The sequence below is a fragment of the Pseudoliparis swirei genome, chromosome 17, assembly GCF_029220125.1.
Source record: "Pseudoliparis swirei isolate HS2019 ecotype Mariana Trench chromosome 17, NWPU_hadal_v1, whole genome shotgun sequence".
NCBI lineage: Eukaryota > Metazoa > Chordata > Actinopteri > Perciformes > Liparidae > Pseudoliparis > Pseudoliparis swirei.
The window spans coordinates 6846131-6868281 of record NC_079404.1 but is presented as its reverse complement, the minus strand read 5'-3'; the positions used below and the strand labels follow the sequence as shown (position 1 = coordinate 6868281).

Genomic DNA, 22151 nt, shown 5'->3' with positions numbered 1-22151 from the left:
GTGGATACTAGTGGCCAAACCAGCAGCAAGAAATACATCATGAACCTCGAGCATACACCCACGCACTCATACGGACACACACACACACACACACACACAGATGCCCTGTGACAGATTTTCTCCGTACACAGCAGCAGTGAGGAAAAGGAGAATGGAGGAGAAAGAGAGAGTGAGTGTGTGATTGGGTGGGTAAGTGAGTGTGTGTGTATGTAAGGGGGGGGGGGGGGGGCAGTCGTGTTGTGTGTGTGTGTGTGCTTTTATCGAAAGTTGCATCAGAGCCCTAGACAGCTATTTGAATTTCAGCCCAATTAATCTGGAGTTTGTGAGCAGAGACTACATCACAAGACTCGTCTGTCTGACCTCAGGCCAGCTCGGCATGTGTGTGTGTGTGTGAGAGTTTGTGTGTAACAGATAATCAAAGTGAGGGAGAGCATGATATTGTGTGAGAGGGTGTATTGTCGCCTTGAGTGAGTGAGTGTGTCTCCCATACATAGCCTACTTTTTTTTTAAACCACCACTTTTTTTTAAAACCATAGTCTGACAGTCTGACCTCGTCTTTTTGTGCCACACACAGGCACCGACATCTATATTCATTCATCCAGTGTGAAACCAGTGAGTGTGCAGCTTGCATGCATTCCCACCACTCTTCCTGGCAGAGCCCTAGGCATGCAGTAGCCATCCAGCATGCCACTGCAAATGAGGACTTTTGACTAACATGTCACATACCAATGTTTTTGAATGTTTGGGACAATTTGGCACAAACTGTGTAAACTTCTTATTAGACTACTAATCCTTTTAATATAATTTGTTTAGGTTGTTATGCCTTCCAATAGAACACAATTATTTTCAGGAGGTAAGAGTATTAAAACTTGTCGTGGATACTTGTTTTGTTGTTGTTGTAATTCTCATAAGGGATTACCATTTGAAATTCAGTATTTACTTTACATCTAGTAATCCCATTAACACTCAGACAATCTGGGCGTCAGCTTGCTCACTATAGTGCCAGGAGTATTATGAATGGTTAATATTTATGTTTTGTCTTTGTGTGTTGGACAGATGTTGGTTATCTACTTGTTAGCCTGACATCTAGACATTATAATCCAAGATTTGGAATTTGTTGTTGTTGTAAAAAGCCACCATCTGCTTCCTTGATCTTATCATCTCATAATGAAATGTTTTAATGGTAGATATTTAGGTAGACATTTGAAAGGCAAGCCACTGAGGTTAAATGGAATTACTAATTTACCCATTCTGTGTTGTGAGAATGAACGCATGCCACAGCTCAACGTTGTGCCTGTTACTTACCTCAAAGGGGGATTTCTAAATGGATTTTCTTTTTAACCCTCCTGTCGCCTTAGGGTCATTTTGACCCGATTCAATGTTTCACCCTCCTGTTACCTTTATATTTACTAACATATTTTACCCTTTGGGTTCAATTTGACACCAGCAATTAAAACCTCCAGAAAATTATTAGAATTAATATTGTTTTCCAAGTTTAAGTGTGAGGCACTTTATGTTTGTTTGTTGACTACCGAAAGAACAACGACATTAAACATTGAATGGGGTCAAATTAATCCTAAGGCGACACGAGGGTGTAATATTGATTCGGGTCAAATTGACCCTAAGGCAACACAAGGGTTAAACAAACAAAATCACTTTGTTCCATTTGTACTTATGTGAATACTTTTCATGAGGTCTATATGCAAACCTAAATGTCCTCTTTTTTTCCATCCAGGGCCTTCTGCTGGTGAAAACCGAGCGCACCCAGCTCGGGGAGAAGGTCCTGCGTGATGCGGTTCAGGTCCACAGCACCTCTCACGAGGCGTGGAGCGGCCTAGGAGAGGTCCTGCAGTCACAGGGCTCAAGCCAAGCACCTGACTGCTTTCTGACAGCCCTGGAGCTGGAGGCCTCCTGCCCCATCCGGCCCTTCACCATCATCCCGAGAGAACTCTGAGGGGGCCTCTGCAATTTTATTTTGGAAGGAGGCCGTTTTCACTTTCTTGCCAGGATCTTGATAAGAAGATCGATATCTGTCTATTGAAAATGAAGACACAGCCAGGAGATAGTTATCTTATTTACGAATTAAACCAACAACAAAGTGATCAGTAAACTTAATTAGGTTTCACTAGGCATATATTATATATATAACTAGCAGATATGAACATGGTATCAATTAAACATCCAGCAAGAATGCTAAAGTAATACCTTAAATCGTCTCAATGACATTGATTTTTTTCAACCTCTCAAATATGAAACCAATCACCCCCAACATAAGAGTACCGCTATGTCCTTTATAAGTTTTGGCAACTGAAAACAAATGATAATTTTTGTCTTTACGTGAAAATAGTAACGATGTACATTCTGTGACAATGTGCATCTCTAATGGAGTTATGGAATTGGAAGTCATAAAATCTTAATAATCTGACTCATTGGTCCATAAATAGCAGAGGTGTGCAGATTACATCTTTAAGATAGAATGTATTGTTGTTGTGTTATGTTTGGAGATGCTTATCCATAGATTATATATGGCTGTCGGCAAAACTCTTAACCCTTGTGTTGCCTTAGGGTCATTTTGACCCGAATCAATATTACACCCTCCCCCCGCCTTTGGGTCATTTTGACCCGATTCAATGTTTCACCCTCCTGTTACCTTTATATTTACTAACATATTTTACCCTTTGGGTTCAATTTGATGCCAGCAATTAAAACCTCCAGAAAATTATTAGAATTAATATTGTTTTCCAAGTTTAAGTGTGAGGCACTTTATGTTTGTTTGTTGACTACCGAAAGAACACCGACATTAAACATTGAACGGGGTCAAATTAATCCTAAAACGGGGGGAGGGTGTAATATTGATTGGGGTCAAAATGACCCTAAGGCAACACGAGGGTTAATCTGAGTGTTTTGATGTATTTTTAATGATCACGTTAATTGACGCAACTTTGATGTACACAAAAACACCTCCAACTCCACCCCTTCATCCTCAAATGAGAGCTTATCCATTTCCGAGCAGGGACAATCACGTATAATTCCTTATGTCGTTATTATTTATGTATGTGTGTGCAGTGTGTCTTCATGCATTCAGGTTTGTTTTCATACCGTCCCTCTGGGGTGTTATCAGTCACTGTTCTGTTTGTTCTATCTCTCTGTACTGTAAAGTAGGAGATGCATAACGTGTGTGCTATTTTTTGTTGTTGTTTTGTCTTTTTACTCATCTGCTCTTGATGCTCTCCATTATAAACAACAACGGCTTTTAAAAATCACTGCTAGATGCCACGTCTTCATCTTCACTTGTGACTAATGGACATTACTTCCGAGTGCCTAACCACAACCACATTCATGTGAGCAGTGGGACCGGGCTGCCGGTTTATGTAATACTGCCAGCACCGTTTTCCTCCTCCTCCTCTCTCTCTCTCTCTCTCTCCCTCTCCCTACTCCTCCTCCTCCTCTACCCCCATGTGTCTCTCGCTTTCTGCCGGCTTGCCTGATGTGATGTGATGTGGCTTGGTTGCCAAGCAGTCATCCCCTTGTTTGAGTAACTGGGGAAGCAGAGAGATATCTGGTCTGCTGAAAACACACACACACTTGGCACACACACCCACTCACATAGCAAGAGGCAGATAATGCACCCGTTATGTGGTTTTACAGGCTTGACAGTGTGTGTTTGATATCTGCTGTTACCATGTGAGCTTTGAGCCAACTATAATCAATGTCTCAGGATGGTGTAAATTGATTTGTGTTATGGGGAGAAAAAAAATCTATTTTTACTTTTTCCCTCCTTGCTCACTGGTAGGCCTACTCACTTGTTCCGTCCTCTCCTCATTAGCGCTGTATGTGACACCTACACAGGGGCTTCGGGAGGTGAATGGTCTAATCCCTATGGGTAAAGAGTGAAATATGACATGGTGTGCTTGTACATGCACAAATACACATCCACTGACAATGAGAGGCACCATGAACACATTGTGTCTGCTTATATACACGCACACACATATGCTATGACGGCTCTGGTTAATTAAAGGATACAGATTAATGGAGCAAGCGACCTGCTGCTAAGCTAGACGTTCTATTCACTGGGCCAAGTGTCACCACGCACACATCGTAGCTGGCGCTACCCTGGCATCTAACACCACTGTAAAGAATCTTGGCGTTATCTTTGATCGGGACTTGTCCTTTAACTCCCACGTGAAGCAAATCTCACGGACTAGATTTTTTCATCTCTGCAATATTTCAAAAATCAGGCACATCTTGTCTCAAAAAGATGCAGAAAAGTTGGTTCACGTGTTCGTTACTTCTAGACTGGATTACTGCAACTCCTTATTATCAGGCTGCTCTAATAAATCTCTGAGGTCCCTCCAGTTTATCCAGAATGCTGCAGCTCGTGTACTCAAAAATTAAGAAAAGAGATCACCTACAAAGCCTTGATTGGTGATGCTCCATTATATTTTAAGGGGATTGTAGTACCATTTTGCTCCACTAGAGAGATTCAGTTTAGTTTGTATAGCCCATTCTCACAAATTACAAATTTGCCTCAGAGTGCTTTACAATCTGTACATATAGACATCCCTGTCCCAAAACCTCACATCGGATCAGGAAAAACTCCCAAACAACCCTTCACGGGGAAAAAAGGGAAGAAACATTCAGGAGAGCAACAGAGGAGGATCCCTCTCCAAGATGGACAGATGCAATAGATGCCATGTGTACAGAAGGACATGATTAGAGTTAAAACACATTCAATGAATATGACAGAGTGTATGAATCGTTGATAGTAAGCATGGACCACGATCCAGACCTCCATGATCCATCAGGCAGATGGAGGTAGAGAGGAGTGGGCAGAGCATCAACAGGGCCATGGCATAGTTGTTAGTAGGCATATTCCATAATCCAGACCTCCGTGATCCATCAGGCAGATGGAGGTAGAGGAGGAGTGGGCAGGGCATCAGCAGCGCCATGGCATCAGACCCAGCCAGGTCCAATGGACCCTATGAAACGTGAAGTGAGGGACCTAAGAGATTTATTAGAGCAGCCTGATAATAAGGAGTTGCTGCAATCCAGTCTAGAAGTCACGAACACGTAAACCAAATTTTCTGCATCTTTTTGAGACAAGATGTGCCTGATTTTTAAAATATTGCATAGATGAAAAAATCCAGTCCCAGAGATGAGCTTCACGTGGGAGTTAAAGGACAAGTCCCGATCAAAGATAACGCAGAGATTCATTACAGTGGTGTTGGATGCTAGGGCAATGCCGTCTACAGAAACCACATCACCAGATAATTGATCTCTGAGGTGCTCAGGGCTGAGTAAAATAACTTCAGTTTTGTCAGAGCTTAACATCAAGAAGTTGCAGGTCATCCATGTTTTTATGTCATTAATACATGCTTGAATTTTACTGAGCTGGTTGGACTCCTCTGGTTTGATTGATAGATATAATTGAGTATCATCTGCATAACAGTGAAAGTTTGTGGAGTGTTTACTGGTAATATTGCCCAAAGGAAGCATGTATAAGGTAAATAAAATTGGTCCAAGAACAGAACCTTGTGGAACTCCGTGACTAACGTTGGTGGTCATCGAGGCGTCATCGTTTACAAATACAAATTGAGATCGATCTGATAAATAGGATTTAAACCAACCCTCCTATCCTCTCTTCCTCCTGTTTTATGGATTGTGGAAATCTGGATCGTGGTCGATGCTCTCCTGAAGGTTGTTTCCCTTTTTTCCATCTGTTTTTGGCGAGTTTTTTTTCTCTGATCCATGGGACAGGGATGTCGTATGTGTGCAGATTGTAAAGCCCTCTGAGGAAAATTTGTAATTTGTGATTTTAGGCTATACAAAATGAACTGAATTAATTGAATTGAATATAAATAGTATGCACACCTGGGATCAAATCTTAATACATAATACGATTTGATCAATGTTGCGTTTGCGTTCTCATGATCTCAGAGCACTGACGCCTGAGCATCACAAGTCTCTGTGTGTGTGTGTGTGTGATATGAGTGTGGTATCATCAAGTGTTCAGGTTCAGGTGTTCGCTGTACATTTATGGTTGCCTTGTAAGGCGCGTAAAAGCCTCGGTTGAACCAAACCCCACAGTGTTCACCCCTCTTAATGCGGTTCATTTGGTTTGGTGTAAACCATGCGGCAACCTCCGGTTCTGTCAAGTGAAGCCAATACTCTTGTATTAAAGCCTGCATTCTCTCTTCTGACCAGCAGGGTCAACTCCTCTGGTTGCAAAAATAAGTCTGATTCTATGGAAGTCTATGGAAAAATTATCCTACTGCTCACTTGATTTATTCCATTAGTAAACATTGTAAACATGAGTTTATGGTCTCACAATAGTTGTAATTCTTCTTCAATACAGCATGATGTTCATTTACTAAATTATATATTTAGAGTCAAATAAGAGAATGCTTTATGGTCTATTTATTATACATCACTCCTCCACATTCCATATATGGTCACTTACATTTATCGGTTACAAAAAACAAGGTGGTGAAGTACAAAGTCGTACCGTTTTAACCGAGCACTGGCCTGTTTGGCAGTTTATCTAGAACTGGTGTAGCTAGAAAGCTAGCTTTCATGCAAGCCTCTTAATAGAAATTTAACAACTTTCCTTTTACCCTTGTCACAGCAGAGATCATCCAGCTCGAGGCAACTGTTGAGTTGTACGAGCAGCAAACTTCATCACCAATAATCAAACAATATTTCCACCACATGATGCTCCATACTGAGCATTGTGACATAAGTTACAGACATATTGGATTGTGATCAATGATAAACAAATGACTGACAATTAAAGGGGGTGGCCACATCAAATGAGGTGTGTGTGTATGTGTGTGTGTGTGTGTGGGGGGGGGGGGGGCTTGATATTCAGGTCACGGTTGTGTGTGCATGGATGCCAGGGCCATATGGAGGGCACGGGCCATGTGGTTTCGGTGCAGGGCGCCAAAAAGGAAACCATAAACCATCATTGTTATGTCCAAAGGCCAGGGAGTCATGGATGGGTGAAGGGTATTATGGAGGTTATGAGGATCCAATGCGGTTCCACAATGTCATTTATAAATAAAATGACTGAAATGTTCTCACAAACAAGGAACTTGTCATAGCAGCATTGGACAATAACAGTAAACAATCAACAACAATCAACACAGTGCAAGAATTGAAACATTACATTAAAATTAGAATATAAAATCTACAATAAAGTGCACAGACAAACAGTACTTTCAACAGTGTAATGTAAGTGTAAGTTTAAGGTGACAAGTCTATTCACAATTAAGAATTAAGGGGTGCAGGTGAATGTAAACAAGGCTTTATATGCTGACTTAATTTGAGCACTTTCCAAATGTTTATCGCTTCAACATTTCATCTACCTTAATCGATACAGGCTGGAATACAATGTATCATCATAAAATGTGAATGAGTTTATAGCTAACGCTTGAACAGAAAAGTTATACTGTCCCTGTCAAATAATTAAATTAAGTCAAACAATTTAAACATTTTTGTAGAGATTAAACATTATAACATTAGGGAGCTTAAAGTGTTACCTATGGCAGGAGGCTAGCTGTCGGCCCTGAGTCTGAACACAAAGCTATAAAATTAGGGCAACGGTCACGTTTTCAAACACACAATGTAGGCATTTGCCTTGCAAGTCACAAGCATCTCTGATGGCCAATTATTGAATTATTTTCACATTGTTGCCACACGATCGTCAACCTCATTTTTGGACTTGCTCCGATGCTTAATTATGAGGTTTGGCGCCGTGCCAAATAACACGGCAGCTTGGCCCGCAGTGCGTTTTCTCCCATCAATCACTCTAGCCTCCCCACCTGATCGGCCTCCAGCAGTCTTGGTGTACACACACACACACACACACACACACACACACACACACACACACTGCAGTACCGCTTGAACAATGCCCCCCTTGTTTGTTAACAGTTGCCCATTGGAGCTGATTAAACTTTTGAAATATCATTTAATGGAAGCGTAATGTTGCTTCGATGCGTCCGTCATCAGCCTGACTGGGTGGGGGGGGTAAAGGGATACCTGGTAATCCTCCCGGTGTGTCACTCTGCCCGCTAAATTCTTCAGCTGCCTCGTCATCGCCCAGCGTGGGATGTGGTGATAAGAGTGAATATGACCTGGACTTAAAGGGGGCAGAGGGAACAGCTCCTCTGAACCTTTGTTTGACCCTCTCTCTGCTGCCAGAAGCCTCTCAAAGTGCTCGAGTAATAAAGCAAGGGAGGAACGGGGGACAGCCTGCAACACTGGGAGACCATTTCAGTTGAGCACAATGTCAGTGGCAGACAATGGCTCCTCTGTTTGCTTGTTTGTTAGGCGACCTTTAGCTGGGACTTAGCAACTGATAATGGTATTTGTCCCACACCAGTATTGGATTATGGGTATTCGTGTTGGGCAACATCCCATTCTTTAGAAAATTCCAGCAATCTGCCTTCGTCATGACTCTGAGAGCAGGGTCACATTTGCTCAGCATGTTGCCCCGAGTTCATTTGACGTCCTCTCGACACGCCGCTGAGTAGCAGAGTCACCTTCTGTCGTAAGCTGCCAGAAACACAGGTTTACTTCAGACCCTCCTGATGTGTAACACACTGCTTCCTGAAAGACAACTGAAAAACCAAAGTTGATATTTGAGTGCTGCCACCATATGTTCTCGTGACCTTTGAACTATGCAACTCCACTGTGCCAGCATCTCAAATCGCACTGAAACCGACTTCTCGCAACAGGACACACTATCACAGATAAAGGGACATTGTGTGTGTGGTAGGCTGTGTGCATTGCCATCCTGATCATTTTCTCTCCGCAGAGGGATGATCCACTCTCATCTTGTGGTGACTGTGGCTCAGTGGTGAGCAGGTTCGTCCTTCAATCAGAGGAACGGCGGTTCGCTCTATGCCGATGTCCTTGGGCAAGACATTTAGCACAAAATATATCTCGTAGCTGTGCCGAATGTGTGTATGAATGTTAGTTACTCCTGATGGGCAGGGGGAACCTTCGCCACTGCCATCAGTGTACGAATGTGTGTGAATGGTTGAATGATGACAAGTAGTGTTAAAGCGCTTTGAGTGGTGGGAAGACGAGATAATACAAGTACATGTACATTTACCACAACCATTTATCATCTTTCAGCAGAGGTTTGATTTACTACTTTTTAGATATCAAAAAGCAAGTAGTAGTTTTGTCGTATCAGTCCATTGATGTTTTAAACAAAGCAAAAGGTATCACATATGTGTGTGCGCATTCATCGCATTGTGCGTATTCTTCTAAAGCCAATGTGTGTCGACATGTGCGTGTGTGTGTGTGGGGGGGTCTTGATTGACAGCGAAAGAGCGGGTGCCTAGCTGTGCCTGTGGCTGAGGCAGGCTGCAGGAGACGGGAGGTGTTAAGTCGTCAGTATGAGGCATATGTCAGAGATCAGTGCTGGACCGTGGAGATCACTGCAATGAGAATGGAGAACGAGAGATAGAGATTACTGGCGGCTTGGTAGCTTGGCCATCGGCAGAATGGCTGCTCATCACACAAGCACACTTTCCCATCACCCTCATTGCATCTCCCTCAGAAGTAGTAGAAACACCTCTAGAGGGTGCATGAAAAGCCCCATGTTAAGAAGATTGTCTTCCTCTCCAGGTGGAAGTGTGCGACTCCTTTGTCTCCAGAATAATGACAGGTTCTTGAACTTCCTCAAGCTCTCAAGTGTCAGCGACTGAAGGGAAAAAGAGTGGTGGGGATTAGAGTCGGACCAAGGAGATGAGCCTGCGATAACATCCGTGCGGCTCAAACAAAAGCAGTGCTGAGGTCAATACGTGGGGAGAGGAGCGAATGTTTGATGCAAATGTGCACCCTGCTGAAATGCTTTTGAGCAAGGGACGAGAAGAAGCACCAAACGGAAGAACTTTAAGCGTTGACTCGCCTTTTAGCACTTTTTTGGTCTCCACCAATGCCGACTCTGTCTCTTTAGCTGCTAAATGCAATGTTCAAAAGACTTGCCAACTTTCAGTGTCTGCCGCTTGGTGCATTAGTTGGTTCGAGTACTCTGTGTTTAAACAGAGCTTTTTCAAAAACAAGCTGCATGCAACAAGGGCCGATAAGAACGGTGAGACTGAACAATCAAAACGAGAAGATAAAGCTTAAGAAATTGGGCTCTATTTATTATTGTACACATTATCTGATAACAGAATCTGGGTGGGCAGAATGGATGAAGATAAAGCCACTCCCTTAGCAGCTGTCCAATAGGCGCAAATCTATGAGTATAAAACAGTGCTGACAAAGTGCATGCATGCTCAAGAAAACAATGATCATTTTTATGAGTCAATACATGATAAACATTGCCCAGGATCACACCAGCAACCAATGTGTTTTTTGATCTAATCCGCTGTTGGATGGTGATTCCTATCGTCACTGCTCTCTTGTGTCTCGACATCACTGGGGGCGTTTGTTTGTTTCGTCCACACAAAAAAGAACGAGTAGGTAGCGATAAGAATAGCTGTTTTATTGTGTGCCACTGACTTGGCCCCGAATGCTGAATGTGTTATCTGAGGGTGCAACATGCCACACTAAGCTATGTGCACGTGACGCATGGCTGAGCAGCATTTCTCCTCCTGAGTGCATCGCAGGACAGGGATAGTAAAGCAGCCCGACTGCCAATGGAAATGGGAGAGGAGAGATGAAGGGAGGGAGCAGTAGCCTACCAGGAACATCTAGTGAAGTGGAATGAAGTACCTTTTGTTGCAGATAAGATCATTCTGCTTCCCTGGCCGGCGTCTCGAAAGTGATTTGAGCGCAACAAATGTGGTTTATTATGTTGTTGGCAGACCACAAAATCCCTTGCTGACATACAGATAGACATTTGTCCAAGGAAAAAGGGACTGGGATATTGCTTTTTTTTTTTACATTTTACTTTTATTTAAAAAAATAACACAGGGTCACTGTGTGTGCTCTGCTATTTGGGCTGAAAAGATCTAGGCCCCATGGGAATTGAATTCCAAAGAGAATGTCGCAGAAGAAGAGGCTAAATGACAGGTCTGTGGCCTCTGTCTTCAGGCGATGGCCCAACTTCCAGCAAGGTTTGTAGGCCCCTGGGCCTGGGGTCTTCTGTGGAATTAACATACAATGCACACACACAACATAGAAATATGTACAAAAAAAGGCAGGCCATTAGAGAAACATGGTATTTTCTTCACTTAATGTTGTAAACTTTAAATTGTAATCCAATATAAAGTAGGCTATTCAGAATATATGTTCTGAGGTGTTTTCTTTAATGCATTCTATTTTGTAATTAATAGTGTAATGTTTCAATTTACTTACAGGCTCTAATAAAATCATAATTTATCTCTTTAAAAGTTCACAAAATCCGTAATCCTTAAAATCCTTAATGAATTCAATTGAAACATGACTGAATTCACATTTTTACTCGCTCATCAAGAAATGTGGCTGCCATAATGCAGCTGAGAGGGTATGGAGCTAAATCTAAAGTACCGGACTTGTGGATTTAAAGCAGGAAGTGATGCCTTTTCCTGGTGTGGTATGTGGATTATAGTGGCCTTCCTCCTTCTAGAGATGGGAGCTATTATTGATTAACAGATTGAAGGATGGATTTTGTGATCAAGCCTCAATATGCTGTAAACCCAGTTCAGCAGGTAATCATTAGTATGTGTGTTTTGTAGTTATTTTTCAATTTGCTTTTTTTTTTTTAAACAAGAATATCTTTATACATTTATCAGTAGCATATAGCAAATAGTTTGGTTATTGAACAGAGCTTTGGTAAACCAACAAGTTAAAACCAACCCATGTGTAGCAGACAAAGCTTGGCATACAATCCCTTTTTGTATTTTTAAGTAGCTAGTTCGTTTCTCCTTCAGCATTATCTTCATTGAAAACCTCTGTTAGCACTTTTAGCTTTTAGCAAGTAGCTAATTTATTGGACAGATGTTTGGTGTTTAAAAACCACTGGATTGTAGCATGTAAACATGAGCACATAAACACAAATGTGATTTCCTCCCTTTAGTCAGGAAAGAAACAAGGAGATGCTTTCTTCTGTATTTGGGCAGTCAATTTTGTTCCCCCATCTAGTTGTTTTCTCAACATTTTCTTTATTAAATATGTCAGTCGATTGTAGCAATTAGCTTTTTTTCAATAACCCAGCTCCTTTGATTTAACAGTTAACGTGTGTACAATCTTAGTAATTTAGTGAAGGACACACGGAGAAAGAAGTGAGCAGAATGTCATGATTTTACCAGGTAACTTCATCACGTTATTTCGGATTAGTACAAGTAGCCTACCTTTGAAGAAAAAGGTATTGCTCTTCCAGAATAGAACATTGATACATTTATGTCCGTTGCAACTGCATTGAGAGCACGCTATCTTTGTCTTAAGTAACTTTTATTTTCCTGGGTGAGACCAAAGACCGTTTTCCTGCCTCTGCTGGACAATATACTGAGTCATACTGGACAGTATTCTATGAGGGATCCAATCAGATTAAACCCAATGATGATACAAAAATTATAATCACATACTACATTGTGACCTCTAACATTTTTAAAGCTGAATGAGAGTTAGATTCTTTTACCTTTGGACCTCATTCACTGAAACCCAAGTCATGTGAAAGATCCAGTGACAATATACAGCGGATCTATTTTTAGGCACCTAAGACCTTTGACATATCAATCATCTTCAAAGGCTTTTGCCTCTGTGTTTACCGGTTAGTCTCTGTCAGAACGTATCCTTCGCTCTCTCTCCTGGCCTTTTATGTCTCCTTTCCTCTTACCCACTAACACATGAACTGGTCTTAACCAGCAGCGTGCCACGTAGAAATAGCATCACCCCTCCTTATACCATCCTCCTCGGACTGTTTCACTGTCCCTGGACACAGCACTTCATTGTTTTAGCTGCTCTTTGATTTTGACAGAGGGAGGCAGGAAAATGTATTTCCCCTCTCCTCTGCTCCTTGGAAGGATGGCTGCTCCCGCTAATGCCATTTGATCCCTATCGGCAGTTATTCTCAATCCTTTGCAAACTGGCCTGTCGGGCCTCAGTGCGCTTGCCTAATGCTCCCAGAGGTGCTGATGCAGGTGTATTTCACGGGATAGTAAAACTCTCTCTTATACACAAGTGTGTGTGTGTGTGTGTGTGTGTGAGTTGGAGCCCAAAGCACCTGGCCTACTTTCCCAAAGTGGCGCGCAGCATGTTAGAAACGTTCTCCTGTGCGGCAGCGGAGCAGAGGTAACTGGCACATGCTGTGAATGTCTGTGAAAATTGACAACGTTGACCCGTTTTTGACTGGTGCGTCCAAGACATTAACGTCTTTAGGAATTATCCTCTGGGGACCATGGGGGGCCTGCTTTAAAGTTTTGTGGCAATCCATCCAATAGTTGTTGAGATATGTCTGGACCAAAGGGATGGGCTGACTAACAGTTTCTATCGTGTTGCAAATAGAAACGCCCAAATTTACTTAAAGGTTGAATCCCTTTGTGCTACAGCAAACAGAGAGGATATATAAATATCTGGGAAAATGACTGAATTCAAACAGACTTGAAGAGATGATTTGTTCCTTCCGAGCAGCATGTGCAGTCGATATGACAAAAAAGCTAACCGTGTAAATCTAGGACACACAGTGGCCCTGGATAGAGAAATGAAGTCACTTCAGAAAAACTAAAAATCTTTTTTTGTGTGTGTTCCCCAAACAGCTTAAGCTCACTGAAGGTAGCTTTTTTGGGGGGGGTGGGACTGTAAATCATTTTATTTCGGGGCTCAAACCTGAAATGATTTTCGTTTTCTGTCTGGGTGGAACAAGGGTTACCGGTCCAAGCCATTGGTTCAATTTCCACTTGATTATGATATGCGAATGTCTGCCCGCCCACAGGTCAGCTGTCTGAATTATCTGGGCTTTCGGTTGACTTCGATGCAGGATTTGTGTAGGTGCTTAACCTTTGACAATAAACTTGTCTAAGAGTCTGTGACACCACTAACAGCAGAAAAACTGCTCAACACTCAGCAGCTGCCAGCACGGCTCAAATATCCATCAGCTACCAGCATGAACACATGGCCGAGGCTGCAATGCTGCAATATGAACCAAAGCTGACTGGTCAGCCAGTGCGGTGCCATGCCGGCTCTCCGAAAGGGGCAAATGATACAATCGGACAGTCGGCGGGATCGGTTTTTCTTTGACCCTTGTGGTAGCTCGTGTTGAGCACCACATTCACATTCGGGTCACGGCTAAAAACCTAATGAAATGTATTGTATAATGAAGCCATTTTCTGGCGCCCTGGTGTTACACCCCCTAAATCCACCCTCTTTCCAAAAGAAGTCTATCTGTTTCAGGCCTGGAGCACCTTCACCTGAGAGACATCGCTCAATCAGTTTACTTCCAGATCCAGTGCTCCTTCTCTCTCTTTTCCTCGGAGCTGGGAACGGTTGGACCTGCATGTATGATGCAGGCTACCATTTGCAGCATTTCGGGGGAAGCTGTGTCGGGGTTCTCTGCCATTTGTGTTGTTTCTGTTTTCTCCGGTTTCTGGCTAGACTGGGAGCTCAGTATTGTTTTCTTTTTGTTCTTCTTTTTATGTTCTAGTTTGTGTGTTTTTTATTATTTATTGTGTTTTATACCTTGTTATATACCTTATTGTTAATCCATAAGTCTCAATAAATCATAATTATTGTTGCTTAAGTATTTCACCCAACTTATTGTTTTCCTCCTTTGTTCAACCCTTGCCAAGGCCGTATCTTTTATACATGTATGTTACACCCTGTATACTTCAAGGCACCCTGGATAGGCCATAACACATGGCGAGACTGAATGGTCAGAATAGCCTTGGTGACAAGATACTTACGGCAGGAAAGCTGATCCGCTGCACGCTGGACCGAAACATCACATGCCTGCAAGAAGAGGAGAGAAGTGAGAAAGCAAGGGGAGCAAGGGGGTGCTATCAAAATAAAAATAAAAGAAAGAACAGTGAGAAAAGAATAAGGCCATGCATGATCAGAGGCAGAGAAAATGCGCAAGCAGGTCGGTGATTGCTTCTCCATCTTTGATTCAGATGAGAGAGGGAAGTAGAAATAGTTAGGGGGGGGGAGGATTCAGCAATCAAGGGATGAATCATGGGTTGTTGGCTCCGCTATGATCTGAGAGTTTAAGAGAGACTGTTTGTCGAGTGCTTACTTGCAGGGAATCTTCTCCACCGGCTTCTTTGTCACACCGTAGTCGCACGTTGAAGTGTTTATATGCTGGGACAAGGTATACAGATAGAGAGGTGTTTAAATAGCTATGACATTATCAGCGTGAGTTTGTATGTGTGTTTTCTCTTGTCTTTTGTGAACACCAAACAGCTGGCTTGTGTTTCCAACACGTCTTCTGTTTTCAGTTAGTCCACTGCACGTGCGTTTTTAAGACTAACTGCTCTGTCATGCTGTGTCGATAAGTAAACACCCGAAGCTAAGGATCAAAGTGAATTGAGGTGGTGTAGAGGGCTATAAGTTAAGAGCACTTCATGCGATAGTCACTTGTACTATGGTTGCTTACCTTTTTGGGGCAAGTTATGGCACCAACTACAAGTGAGACCAACATACCAGGGCTCTCAAGTGTCACGCATTGAGCGTGACAGTCACGCATTTCGGTCTTTAGTCACGCACTCCCGCCACACATCGTATTTATCACGCTGAAAAAAAACTCTCGGCTATTTAATGTTTTAATGTGCCGCAGCGCGCAAACATGAGCTGGCCGCGCTGCCCTCACCGTGGAGGAATCAAGCGCTCCCCTGGAGTTCTGCTGTGAGGTGCCACTTATCAGCCAATCAAAAAAAAGAAATGGGCTACACAATAGCCAGTCAGAAAAAAACGTATCTGTTGTATCTGGGTAAGATTTAATCCGGCAACCAATGAAAATAAAGCATCCTGGAATTGCGCGCGACTGATATCCGAAAGTTTCGTTCTGGGGGTGATGATGGATATGTCACTCTTGCCTGTCTTCAAAACTTGAGAGCCCTGACATACAAATGGAGCAAATGTTTTGCAATTATGGGCTTATTACATTATCGTTTATGACATTATTGGATTTCGCCATCCTGTATGTTAGTTAAGAGGAATAGTTCAGTAATAGAAAGAACGGATGAGCTGTTTTCCCGCTGTTCGGCTCGTTTAAAATGGTGTACCCAGCTGTCCGGAAGTTGGCTTTGGTAGCTTTATTTCACCATGCAGCGGTTAGAGCAGGCAGCGCTGGGTCACTCCCCGATGCTACCGAGAAGGGCAAGCTACCTAGTTTACTTGTCGTTTAGTCGTTACTGCAAAACCTCAACCCAGTTGCTGTAAGTTGGTTTAATTTATATGGAAGTTTATATTAGTCTCCTTGTACTTTATCTGTGCTGGCTCAATGCTACATTACCACCAAACCCCTGAAGTTTAATTCCCAACACGATCAGTGCACAATAGTTATTTTGAAAAAAAAAAATTCAATGTATCTGAATAGTTTGGTGATTCCACATAAGGGTAGCATCTTTCTTCACATACGATTTATTGTGTAAATGTACAACAAACACACACACACGTACACACATGTCCCAGTTGTTCAGAGCGTGTTGATGCATCTCCACGTTTCACACAGAGTTGTTACCTTAATATATAAATCTGTTCTATCGCCACCAGCATGTGACCAGCTTTTTTCTTCTTTTTCTGGTGGCCCCATCCTGCACAGTACTCCTATCACTCGCTATCTGCTCCACCGAAAACCCAGTGACACCTGACCACCATTAGGACTGCGACTGTTACTATAGCAGCGACTATCGATACATTTTTCAACAAGCTGGCCTGGTAGAGGGCTGAATTTAGACATGCCGACTAGTTTGACAGAGTAAGACACAATGGGGTACACGTGGTACATATTGCAGTTAGTTTAGTTAGTTAGTCCTCCATTATCATCACGGAGGGGATACTGTGCATCATTTCTACCAAATATCAGGCGCTAGTGTCCGAACGAGCACCACCGATAAAAAGTCTGAAGTCCGGTTAAGGAAGCACATTAATTTGTCTCGTCCTGTAACCGGTGTAGCATGGTGGAATTAGCGCACAGCCGCCCTCTAGTTGGCGAGCTAGCGTATGCCCACCAAGCTGTAATGCTACACTGGTTACAGAACATAAGCCAAACAGTGGGCTGGTGTCACTCATACTTACCCTTGGAAACCCATTCAACTCAATCATCTACTTCTTTTGACTTACCTAGGCTGGAGTATGATGCACAAGCGCTCAAGGGTACTTAGTAAACCACCACTTTGTGTCGTCAGCTTTGGTGTACAAGCTGTTACTTAAGTGCATTTTGTAATGCTATGAATGTTTCAATGATCCACAGGGACCGCTGAACATGAATGGACAGCAAGCCACAAAACACTGCATCCCTTACTACTTCCAGTCAGACAGAAAAGTCACTTTAGAAAACACATTTTTTGTAGTTTAAACATTACAAAAGTGGAAGTTCTAACCCGCTGCATAGGATCAATGGCAGAATAAAAAGCAGCTAGCATAGAATTAACACAAGGCAGATCTGAGGTCCACAATAGAGCTTTATTTAGTCATTCAACAAAATAACAAACTTAGTATCTCTGCAAGCTACTGTAACAAACTCAATAATCAGAATAACAAAAACAATTCAACTAAAACAGGTACACCTCTATTTACACCATGGTTTCTGATCAATCCCCTGCACCTTGTAATTGGGGGCAAATGCCAAGTAAGACATGAGGCAGACAAGCTTCTACATGGCGCTGCACTAACAGTAGTAGACAACACATGGCCTATGCAGTCAGTAAGGGATCTGAACAGTAAATGCTAATTCAATGTCAAGTACCATTGTGTTCACTTAAAAATAGAGGCCGTTGATCCCACTCAGTGCTTTTTATTTTAATGACAATACAGATTTGATGAGCTTATCTGAACATTAAGAGGCATTGGCTGATGCTCCTCAGTGCTTTTGGAAATTAACAGGGGACAATTAAAAAAACAAGGTAAACATTTCATATGTATTATAAACAAGAAAAAAAGAGATCCTATCAAAAACGGAGCATCCTGTCCTCAATACAAAAATGGGAATTATTACAGGGTATACAAACTCAAGGATCCATTAGAACTTAGAAAACAAGACAATTTTCAAAACCGGGTAGATTGTAATTTTTATTGGAAAACAAAAATATACAACTTGGAATGGATTATTTGAGGCATGACCAGAAGTCATTAAAAAAAAAGAGTTGGTGAGTAAAACATTAAAAAGCATGGTAAGATTAGTCATTTTCTGGAATATAGAACAGCAGATACAAAAAGAGTTTGTACGAGTACCGAGGAGATACACCCGTGTCATTCTTTGCAGTAGTGCAATGCTGAGAGATTTCCATATATACTTTGTCCATAGTCCATGCAGAGTTTGAACTCCTCTACATTGTTTCCATGCCAACAGTGTTGCCAAGTGACAACTTGCTGACAAGTTTCCAATGTCGCCATGCGTGGACGGGCCCTGAGCACATAAGACGGGAAGATTTAAAGTTCTCCGACTCCCAGGGGCTTCCACAGGCATCTGGTTGTATGACCATTCTGTCACTCCAAAACACCATGACAGCAAAAGAAAAGGACATGGGACAAGAGCCTATGCAGTTTACATGCAGTTCCTTTGGACAGCAGAGGGGGCTATTAAGATTTTACAGATAAATTACACACAAAAAAAAAAAAAAAGGCAAATTATTTATATACGAAATTTGTACAAGACCTTCACTTTGCCGTCATCATTTGTACGAACTCTGCAGGGGCGAAAAAAGAAAATGGTGCGACTCAGTATCAGAAGATTGACCCCAATAAACTCATAATATGGAGCAATCACATATCAACTGACCTTCATAGTTGACCTGTCCATCTCCGTCAATGTCTGCTTCTCTGATCATCTCATCTACTTCTTCATCAGTCAGCTTCTCTCCAAGGTTTGTCATCACATGGCGCAGCTCAGCAGCACTGATGTATCCATTGCCATCCTGAAAGTGACAAGAAATTTTAGAACGTCTGTGACTTTTGTATAGATGTGCACCTGAGTGCAACAGCATTTACCTTGTCAAAGACACGAAATGCTTCTCTGATCTCCTCCTCGCTGTCTGTGTCCTTCATCTTCCTGGCCATCATAGTCAGGAACTCTGGAAAGTCTATCGTTCCATTTCCTGTAGACAAAAATAAATATAAATTGATGAGGGATTGCCATCTATATCATCAACTGTATTGTGTGCGTGTATGGTGTTTAGGCTCTCACCATCAGCATCCACTTCATTGATCATGTCTTGCAACTCTGCCTCTGTGGGGTTCTGGCCCAAAGAGCGCATGACTGTGCCCAGCTCTTTGGTGGTGATGGTGCCGTCTCCATCCTTGTCAAAGAGCGAAAATGCCTCCTTGAACTCTAAAAAAGTAGAGGGGCTTCTTCAGTTAGGCAGCAGTGATGCACCTACAGCTAGATATACAGACTGGCATTATAATAATGGCTGTGGCAATATAAAAACCTAGCAAGTCAGAATCTATGATAACAAGCATCGATTAAAAAGCCAGATGAATGCTGTTGGCCCAAACTGCATTAAAAACTTGTCCATATGTCTGTAAATCACATCGACCCAAACCCAGAATTGGCTCAAGACTAAAAGGGCATTGCAACACTTTTGTTTCAGTTATAAACTTGTTAGTTTTACAACTGAAACAAAGCTAAACAAGGGCAGCGATCATGAGGTTAGGCTACATCAGCAGCAAATTACATCCTGTGTGGTTTGGTAGAGCCGTGAGGGACGAGCAACCATCACACTCTAAAAGAATCATAATGCCGATGTGCGGAGTCATGCAGCAGCTCATCGTCATCATAAATCTACAACACATTCTACCACTTGGCGGGTCAATCATACAGGAGAACACCCTTTTTGTTATGAGAAACACTGGCTGTCTGCAGCAACTGTAGGAAATGCCGGGGTGGAGGTTCCTAAATCATTCGATACGGGCCATGAAAATGCCACATTACTGCAGTCGCTCACTGTGCTTTAAATTACTCTACATTTCCCAAGTCAGCAGAACATGATAGGGCCTGCTCATGTCATGTTGTTCATACAAACCGGCACTCAAAACACCGGTACCCTCAGCAAAACAGCAAGCAACTAAAAGTGGAAGCCATGTAATGTATAGCAAGAGAATGATCAGCAAATTGTGAAACCTGAGATCCAAGTAAACGGAGGCCAGAAATATATATATAATCAGGTAACCTGCTACAACTGTGCCACATTTTATACAGGCATGCGCACTACAGCAAGTGTGCCTACTGGCTGCAATGCCCTGACGCACACTCCTGCATGATTTAGATTACAGCATCTAGGTCTCATCTTACATCAGTATATTAGTTACACATTTCCATTGTTCCTGGATCAGTCCATCTAATAAACACACCCAGGGCAAAGGACACATTTGTGCACAATGTGTAAAATGTGACTGCCAACACCTCACCAGAATAAACAGTACTTCCAGATTACATCATTATATTCCATGGCAACCATGAAAATGCAAAGTTTTCCAGTCCTTCTGCACTCCAGAGCCAGCAAGCAACAGCAGTTTCATTCATTCCCGTTTTATGATCAGTGGGCTGCCCTGTGGAACGGAAGGCCTTAAAAGGAAAACATAAATCCACTGCAGGAGATGCAAGAATCCATAAAGCAGGCCACTCTACGGACTATGAGGTAAGACACAGCGATGTCTTACCAGCAATCTGCTCTTCTGTAAGCTGATCAGCCTGTAAAATACGAGGAAAAAATAAAGAGTTAGCGTTTCCATCACTGAACAACCTTGCCTCAAAGTAAGGACCGCCCATTAATGTCTAAATGGTGCAGGGACATCCTTATGCACTTTAAATTATACTCTAATTTACAATAGCTGTGTAACACCACGACTAACCTAAGAGGCGCTTGTGTCGGTGAGCAATCACACTTGTTAATTTAGAAGTCCGGAAGGGAAAAGAAAGTCAAGACGTGCCCGTACTTACATTTGTATGTTCGATGACGCCAACTTAAACACTGACAATGGACGACATACAATTCGGCGGTAAATGCTAGCTAGGAAGCGCCAAACTTAGCTAGCTACTCAACACCGGCACCTAGTCAGACCTGTACAGTTCAAGCAAAAAACACTGACGAATTCTGCAGTCGTTACAAGTAAGGCATCGGTTGTCGAATCGTCATTTTAACGACACCTAGTGTTTAGCATTAAGCTGGATAAATATTTCACATCGCGGGGACAACTGGTGGGCCACCGATCACAATTTAGTGACGCGAACATTGACATTAAAAGGATTGTGGATAGACTGGTATAAAAGTAACACTGCAAGGGTACGCAACTAACGTCAATAGCGCTGCATTGTTTCAAGTGTGACTGCAATAACAGTAGGAACACGGGTTGTATCGTACTAAAGCTATGTATTTATGCAGACCAACGAGTCATTAGCTAACGTTAGCTTTTCCAAACTAAAGCTAGCTAGCATCACCTAGCCACTAGCAAGCTGTCATTTATTCTGCCAGCACTGCGGTAACTTAGGGCACATGGATTCAGTTCAGGCACTGGTGACGTTACGTTTTTATTAACATTGATTTAGCACATAAAAACAACTACAACAGGAGGTTTGACTAACTGAAAACTGGAGTAAAAAAGGTGTTCTTACCATTTCGATGTAGATGGAGCCGCTGGTTCAGAGAAAATCCGTAACTAACCAAAGCCAACACAAAGACTGCACAGACTGAGAATCTCTATGAACACAATGAGGAGTCGGCAACTGGACTCGCCTTTAACGGCTATCCTAAACTCCTCCTCTTTTCAATATCACTCCGCCAACTTCCCTTTTCCTCAGTTATCAAATTAATCAAAAACGGTTTTGAATTCATTAATAGCTGCAAAAGTAAATCAAGAAACGTTCGCAACACAAATTAGGTACTACTGCGAATGTTTTTATGTCGATATCAAAATATTTATGATGTATTGCTGGGGGTCTACATCGCGGAGTATGAATACTTATTGCTAGTCTGTGATGGGGTTAGACATTGCTAAAAGAAATCGCGCTCTCTGATTGGTGGTTTTGTACCTGCAATGCGTCACTCCCATCGTCTGCG

General features: G+C 42.4%; 3 protein-coding genes across 5 annotated transcripts in view; 1 reads left to right on the top strand and 2 right to left on the bottom strand.

Annotated features, from left to right (window-relative positions):
* The window catches only part of ttc7a (tetratricopeptide repeat domain 7A), a 55094-nt gene extending 51831 nt beyond the window's left edge, over window positions 1-3263 (top strand). For both annotated transcript variants that reach the window (XM_056435259.1, XM_056435258.1), the window contains one exon: window positions 1736-3263. In XM_056435259.1, coding sequence (XP_056291234.1) covers window positions 1736-1954 — 219 coding nt within the window. In that variant the 3' untranslated portion in view covers window positions 1955-3263. The remainder of the gene's footprint in view (window positions 1-1735) is intronic.
* Window positions 3264-10136: 6873 nt separating this feature from the next.
* Window positions 10137-15800, bottom strand: stpg4 (sperm-tail PG-rich repeat containing 4). Its single transcript, XM_056435267.1, has 4 exons — window positions 15530-15800; window positions 15170-15234; window positions 14841-14886; window positions 10137-11106 (listed from the first exon to the last, which is right to left on the bottom strand). The coding sequence occupies exons 1-4, from the start codon at window positions 15617-15619 to the stop codon at window positions 10915-10917; spliced, it is 393 nt and encodes a 130-aa protein (XP_056291242.1). The 5' UTR covers window positions 15620-15800; the 3' UTR covers window positions 10137-10914.
* Window positions 15801-17540: 1740 nt separating this feature from the next.
* Window positions 17541-21785, bottom strand: calm2a (calmodulin 2a (phosphorylase kinase, delta)). Of its 2 annotated transcripts, XM_056435266.1 has the most exons (7): window positions 21707-21785; window positions 20755-20785; window positions 19280-19423; window positions 19084-19190; window positions 18875-19010; window positions 18752-18782; window positions 17541-18502 (listed from the first exon to the last, which is right to left on the bottom strand). In XM_056435266.1, the coding sequence occupies exons 1-6, from the start codon at window positions 21707-21709 to the stop codon at window positions 18754-18756; spliced, it is 450 nt and encodes a 149-aa protein (XP_056291241.1). In that variant the 5' UTR covers window positions 21710-21785; the 3' UTR covers window positions 17541-18502; window positions 18752-18753. The 2 variants fall into 2 exon arrangements, with proteins under 2 accessions (XP_056291241.1, XP_056291240.1); XM_056435265.1 differs by having other exon boundaries at window positions 17541-18782.
* Window positions 21786-22151: the final 366 nt, after the last annotated feature.